Genomic DNA, 7,737 nt, shown 5'->3' with positions numbered 1-7,737 from the left:
GACCCTTTTACACATAACTACTGAACACGTGTTAACAAAGTACTCATTTACTCAGTATTTTCCTACCAATGTTCATATTACAATATTCTGCACACTCGTATGCTCCTCCAAATAGTATTGTTGCGCATGGAGACTACCCTCTCGATCCCCTTATTAATCATTTGCGATGTGACATCCCGTTTAACACCAGTTCAGGTACATCATGTAAATCACAAACTCTGACATTAGCGTTGTGTTCCATTAATGACAGTACCTTACTCTAATACATTTCTCATACGTCAACATCATTCTGTTTATCAACACATTACTTGTGCTCACCTGCAAATACAAAACACAAGCACTTCAGTTCAGCGTAGCTGCACTCTGCAGGCTATCTGTGCAGTAGAACACACAGGACCCCAAAGCTGCCTGATTCAGTGCCTGTGTGAGCGCCACCCGTGGGAATCATCATTGATCAGAATATCCTAGCTGGATTGCCAGTTATCACAGTATGTGTCAGAAATAGTAATAAAGAACTGAACGCATAATGTAACAATGATAAGAATGCATGAAATTATGGAGGTGGGGGGGGGGGGGGCAATATCTATTACAATACTTCCATCTGTGTCCACCCATTACATGAGTCCCACACTCTCCCCTCCAAAAATGAATGTCATCCCGACATTAGAGATTTCCCAGAATACACGTCTTCAACAGAAGGTTACAGCAGTAGCTTCACTGGGAGTCAGCCTCTAAAGATACTTTCTGTCCGGTAACAGTCTTTGGCATGACATACATCTCCCCCTTTATGTCATGTACCAGCAACAGACACTACTGGCCAGGCAATGTCTGTAAAGTCTCTCCGCCACTCAGGCGTGTTCTGTATCAGACTGAAGGTGCAGACCTATCACTCTACCATGTAACCTTTTACACAGACACACATTTACTGCTGTATATCTCACATACAAGCCAGTATCTCTCAATGTGTAGCTAGTCTGGTTCTGGTACTCCCTGTTTAACTCATGTGAACTATTAAACCAATGCATGCAGTTATTGCTCTGTCAAATTTGCTCTTTTTAACATTTGCTACTGTGAACACTTCCCTTTCTGTTTAAACTGTCACCACAGTAAACTCAACATGTGACAATGAACTTAGTTTTTTTTCTTAGCTGTGGACATCATTTGTGTCTGTTTATGACTGATGGCTGACCTAAGGTGTCATACGTGAGTGTCTTGGGTGGATTTCTGCATCGAAAAGGATACTTTCTTGTGGGAACTGGCTGTGAGTTGGGCTCTCCCTCGTCTTCTTCATCAGATGACGACACCTGTTCTTGACTTCTTCTGTTCTCCTCCCCAGACAGCTCACTTCGCCCTGCCTCCTCCTCCTCTGCACTTGACTCCAGTCCACCTTTTCCACCCTCGTCTAGGCACTCGCTGCTGACACCACCACTTGACAGTTCTCCGTTAGCTTCTTCTGGCTGGAACTCCTCTGCCTCTGCCCCAAGCTGACTCCTAATCTGGGTGGGTGATTCTGCAGCTGGTGTGGTGATAATTCCCCAGTCACCCTCATCCTCTGAACTGCTGTCGTGGTCACTCTCCTGCTGCTTTTCTTGGGTCTTTCCTTTTCTTTGTTGTTTGGCATCCTCCTTCCCATTCTTGTTTTTCTCCAGCTTCTCCTCCTGAATGGGGAAAAAGTCACAGGGCAGTAGGAGGTTCCTGTGCAGAACTCTCACTTTCCCTGGTCCTCTCTCTGGCTGTACGGCATAGACAGGGCTATCTTTGTGCTTTCTTTCTAACACAACATGTACTCGCTCCTCCCAGTAAGACCTTAGCTTTCCGGGCCCACCCCGGTCTCTGAAGTTCCATACTAGCACTCGACATCCCGGTTGCAGTTCCACTCCATGAGCCTTCCGATCGTACTGCCTTTTCGCTCTGTTCCTCTCTTTCTGAGCTGTTTCTGATGCCAATCTGTATGCCTCTTGCATCCTACTTCTCCACTTACGGACATAATCACTGCGAGAAGTACTCTGGTCACCTGGAACCAGGCCAAACATGATGTCCACTGGTAGGCGGGGGTTTCTGCCATAGAGGAGATAATATGGGGCATATCCTGTTGCTTCACTGCGTGTTCAGTTATATGCATGCACCACTTTGCTCAAGGAGTTTTTCCAGTCTGCCTTGGCTTCCTCTGCCAGGCTCCTCAGCATGGAAAGGAGTGTCCGATTAAATCTCTCCACCTGACCGTTCCCCGCTGCATGGTAAGGTGTTGTGCGTGACCCCTGGATTCCACAGTACCTTTCCAGGGTGGCAAACAGCTGGTTCTCGAACTCCCTTCCCTGATCATGATGTAACTGGGCAGGGAATCCAAATTTGAGCACAAAATCTCCAAAGATCTTTTCTGCTGCTGTTCTTGCTGACTTGTTGGTGCATGCATATGCCTGTGCAAACCGGGTGAAATGATCCATCACGACTAGAATGTACTCATATCCTCCTTTACAACTCTCCAGATGCAGGAAGTCTATTGAGACCATCTCAAAAGGGTATGTGGTGACAATGTTGACCAACGGTGCTCTGGTTGGTTTGCCTGGATGTTTCCATTTCAAGCAACTGCACACCTTAGTCACATAATGTTCCACATGTCTTTGCATATGTGGCCAATAGAATCGATCACGGACCAAGGCGAGTGTCCGCTCCACTCCGAGATGTCCCATTTCCTCATGGAGCTCCTTGTACACCAGCTGATGGAATTTTGTGGGTAACACTAGCTGAGCTCGAGCAGCTGATTTCCTGTACAGGATGTCTTTGTCGAGGTACAGCTTACTCTTTTCCCGGCTTAGAACTGAAGTGTCTTCACCCCTGTCTCTTCCTCTCCAAGGAGGCCATTGTCCTGTCATAACATATTCTCGCACCCTGCCAATGACTGGATCATCCTCCTGTGCTTTCTTTAGTGTCTCTTTGGAGATCTGTGTCACTGGGGCCATTACTCATTCATGCTCTACATCAGCACATGCTGTGGTTATGGTAGCTGGACACATCCATGGCTCATGTTCATGGAATTTCAGCTGAAGCGCCTGTGTCGCAGGTGTGATTACCTCTGGTTTCATTTCCTGCGAGCATGTGCGCATGTACTCCTCCATGTCTCGTGTCATCCGTGATAAACCATCAGCATCGCCATTAGCCCTTCCCGGCCGATACTTGATTGAGAAGTTAAAATCGGCTAGCAACCCACCGGTGTGTTGTAGCATTTAGCTTCGCTGTAGTCAGGACGTAGGTCAACGGATTGTTATCTGTATACACTGTGAAAGAAGGTGCGTAATACAGATACTCCCGAAACCTCTCACAGATTGCCCACTTCATTGCTAGAAACTCTAGCTTTCCAGAGTGGAAGTGGTAGTTGGTTTCTGGAGCTGTTAGAGTTCTTGACCCATACCCAATGACAACCAGTTGGCCCTGCTGTCTCTGATACAGGACTGCACCAAGCCCTTCTTGAGAGGCATCGCAGTGCAGCACAAATGGCCTTTCGAAGTCAGGGTATGCCAGGAGTGGTGGACTCAGCAGGTGTTCTATAAGCTGGCATAGCACTGCCTGGTGTTGTTCCGTCCATGTGATTGGCTGGCTTGAGTGGAGTTGGTCTGATTTTTTCCGCTGTCCTTTGTGCCTGATTACCGTTGATCTTCTGTCAGTAATCACTTGAATCTTTCCGGTCGATAGCAGCTGGTATAGTGGCTTGGCAGTGCGTGAGAAGTTTGGAATGTAGGGGCGGTAGTATGTCAGGAAACCTAGCATTTTCCTTAGGTCTCCCACAGTCTCAGGTTTGCGGTTTTTTAGTGCTTGCACTGGTGCCAATTCAGCAACGTCCATGCAGTAGCCATCTTTGGATACAATCTTTCCCAAGAATTTCACCTTGTCCTTGAACACTTCACACTTTTTGGAGGTTAGCTTCACCCCGTGCTCTTGATAGCGGCGCAGGACCTCCCTCAGATCATGCAGGTGGTCCTCAAATGATCTGCTGTGGACCAAATTGTCATCCAGATATGGCTGAGATATTTCATCCCTCAAGCCTGCAAGGCACTCTTCCATACTGCGCTGGAACTCTGCTGGAGCCGAGGACAAACCAAAGGCAATCCTTACCCACTCATATAAGCCCCAAGGTGTGATAAAGGCTGTGAGGGGTCTGCTACTTTCCTCCAGGAAACCCTGGTGGTACGCCTTGCCCTGGTCCAACACTGAGAACCATGCACTCCCAGTCAGGCTGTTTAACATGTCTTGAACACGAGGGATGGGGTGACGGTCAGGAATGGATTTCCGGTTTAACTCACGGTAATCCACGCAGAGACGCAGACTTCCATCCTTCTTGCGCACGCAGACGATGGGTGATGAGTAGGGGGATCGGGATTTCTGAATCCATCCTCTGTTCAACAGGTCCTCCAAATACTCCTTCACCTCCTTGTGGAGTGGCTTGGGGACTGAGATGTATGTGCGTCTTACTGGGGTTGTGTCATTCAATCTGATCTTTAACTTCAGGGAGGGGATGCATCCCACATCACTCTCATCTTTTGAAAATGCAGCACACTCTTCACGCAGGGCTTTTCTCACCTGCTCCTGCTGATCTGGGGTCAGGTGATCAACTGACACAGGTGGGTCCCTTAAATCTTGGCTGCAACTGCCCACCTCTTCATACTCCCCTTTGTGCTGTTCTGGGGCGCTGACGGTGCTCCCTGTGTTTTCACTAGCACACGTCAACTTGCCCATGTTTTCAGCACTTACTGGTCTTACGTCTACTGGGTAAATAGCCTTCACTTGCTGTAGTCGTCCCAACACTACATGAGGGAGGAGGGTGATGTCATGGCTGCCGCCATTCGTGACTGGAATAACCACCCTGGACCGGGTACCCCTCTGCAGGCCAATGACAGTTTCATTCAGGTTAACCCCCTCTGGTAGTTTTGAAATGTCCTCTGGTTCAAAAAGAACCTCCTGTTTCAGGGGGAGGGGACCTGTCCTCACACTGCACTTAACCTCCCTGCTTTGTCCAGCTGGAATCATTATCTTTTGTCTCCCAACTTTCACCACACCCTCCTCATCATTTTTGTAGCAGCGCTGCACGATGTTAATTAGCACTTCCGCTTTCTTACAATCAATCGAGAAGGCTTCCTTTACCACAGCAGGTGTAACGTCTGGATGCTGCTCCATTCCATCCTTTACAAAATGCTCAATCACATTATAGCCAATGATAGGTGGCTCTGCTACTCCTGGCTCTTTTGAGACAAGCACGGGGACAACTAACTCTGGCTGTGGATCTCTAGTTGACCCCAGTCTAAATTTTAGCTCAACCCAACCTGCGAAGGGTATGGGTGTTTGGTTCGCTGCTTTACCCACCAGAGCCTCATCCTCACCTAGGAGTTCACTTGTGCTTCTCAGTTGGATATGTGGAAAGCAGGACTTCCTCCAGTTCTCATTAATGATAGTCACCTGTGAACCTGTATCCCACAATGCTTGTGTTTCTACCCCTTCAAAGAAACAATCCACCATACACTTCTTCCCGATCAGGGCTCTCAGCTTAGCCTGACAGCGTAGTGAGAGATGACTGGCATACGTGGCACCCACAGTCTCTTTAGCCTTGCCACTCTGCTCTAATTCTGCCTCCAGCTGTCTTATTCGATTCCAAAGAAGTTCATGCAACTTGTCGTCTGCTTCAGCACCCGTCACCCGAGGGTCATCCAGATAGGGCTTGAGCTGAAACTTGATAGGGTCACTCAGTAGCCCAGTACTAACCGACCTCAAGAATTTCTTCTGGATGAGCTCAGGGCTGTATTGTTCATCGGACCCCGTGTCTTCCGATGCGAGCAGCAGCCTCTCTTTTAACTCAATTGCTCTGAAGAGGAAGTTTTGGGGAGACTCACGGCTGTCTTCTGTGACGTTCACTAGTCTGTGATACAAATCTGTGGTGCTGTCTTCTTTAAAATGCCCCTTTAATATGGCCTTCAATTGGGGGAGGGTGAGGTCACGTTTTATCTCAAGCATGTCTCTAAGACTCAAACCTGGGCTGACAGACTTCACCACAGCCTCTATAACCTCCGCTTCACTGTGTCCTTTGTTCAGACCTCTGTCAATCTGATGCATCAGGTTGGTGTATGAGAGTCTGTCCTTTTGGCCCTTCTCCCCAATTTGACCATAGATCTTGAATTCCCTCCTTATCGCCACTTCCGAAAGGCGGTTGGCTGCGACAGGAAACACATTTTGTGGGGTGGTTGGCTGACTTGGTGGTGTCCTCTCCACCCTTTCACTCAGCCTCCTAATTTCTTCCTGCAGTGCTTCGCTGTTTCTCTGGAGCTGTGCGTATCTCTCTGCTAAATCAACTTCTTCCCTTGTTTCCTGAGTTCCCTGTGGCAAGCTCGTTGTATTTCCTCCACTTTCTGTGTTTCTGGAGCTCCCTATCGCTGGGTCGACACTTTCTAACATTTTCTTTAGATAGTAGAGTGCAACATCCTGCTCTTCATCATTAATAACCTTGTCCATAGATTCTGTAATTAATTTTATTAACGCTCGTCTTGTTGTGACATTTCCACTAGGGATTTTAGCTTCAGCACATACCCCTTTGAGTTGGTCGAGTTGTAGGTTCCAGAGTGTCTGGGACACAGTCTCTGCCAGCTCCTCGAGGTCCATCGTGGTTGCTGTAGCCACGCCCCTTCCTTATTTTCATCACGCTGGACACAACGTTAATTATCCCAGCGGTGCCTCCAATATGTGTTGCACACTTGGACAAATGACACTTCCAGGTGTTCATGAGTTCAGAATCGTTCTCTTTACTTGCTCATTTGCAACTGCAAATACAAAACACAAGCACTTCAGTTCAGCGTAGCTGCACTCTGCAGGCTATCTGTGCAGTAGAACACACAGGACCCTTTTACACATAACTACTGAACACGCGTTAACAAAGTACTCATTTACTCAGTATTTTCCTACCAATGTTCATATTACAATATTCTGCACACTCGTATGCTCCTCCAACTAGTATTGTTGCGCATGGAGACTACCCTCTCGATCCCCTTATTAATCATTTGCGATGCGACATCCCGTTTAACACCAGTTCAGGTACATCATGTAAATCACAAACTCCGACATTAGCGTTGTGTTCCATTAATGACAGTACCTTACTCTAATACATTTCTCATACGTCAACATCATTCTGTTTATCAACACATTACTTGTGCTCACCTGCAAATACAAAACACAAGCACTTCAGTTCAGCGTAGCTGCACTCTGCAGGCTATCTGTGCAGTAGAACACACAGGACCCCAAAGCTGCTCGATTCAGTGCCTGCGTGAGCGCCACCCGTGGGAATCATCATTGATCAGAATATCCTAGCTGGATTGCCAGTTATCACAGTATGTGTCAGAAATAGTAATAAAGAACTGAACGCATAATGTAACAATGATAAGAATGCATGAAATTATGGAGGGGGGGCAATATCTATTACAATACTTCCATCTGTGTCCACCCATTACATGAGTCCCACATATGCTCATAATGAAGAGTGAGAATGCAGTGTTTGTGTTTAAAACTAATTCAAACATCCAGAGAAAAAAATTCAAAGTAATAAAATACACCCATAGTGTTCATTCTTTAAACAAAGGATTTGGCTGTAGTGCGATATTAATGTTAACCCCTCCTTGGTAGGACTTCCAAGCAAATCCTGGCAGTAACCTGAAAAGCTCATTTTAAGTTTTCTGTAGCCCGATAATAAAAACAGTCAATGCG

The 7,737-nt window shown here is 47.1% G+C and overlaps 1 protein-coding gene across 1 annotated transcript; it reads right to left on the bottom strand.

The window, feature by feature from the left end:
- Positions 1-565: 565 nt before the first annotated feature.
- On the bottom strand, positions 566-6,738 carry LOC146515026 (uncharacterized). Its single transcript, XM_085166733.1, has one exon. It carries the CDS (start codon positions 6,640-6,642, stop codon positions 3,187-3,189), a length of 3,456 nt encoding a protein of 1,151 aa, XP_085022859.1. The 5' UTR covers positions 6,643-6,738; the 3' UTR covers positions 566-3,186.
- Positions 6,739-7,737: the final 999 nt, after the last annotated feature.

This window comes from Neolamprologus multifasciatus, chromosome 7, assembly GCF_963576455.1.
Source record: "Neolamprologus multifasciatus chromosome 7, fNeoMul1.2, whole genome shotgun sequence".
NCBI lineage: Eukaryota > Metazoa > Chordata > Actinopteri > Cichliformes > Cichlidae > Neolamprologus > Neolamprologus multifasciatus.
This window is presented reverse-complemented; position numbering and strand designations above follow the sequence as displayed.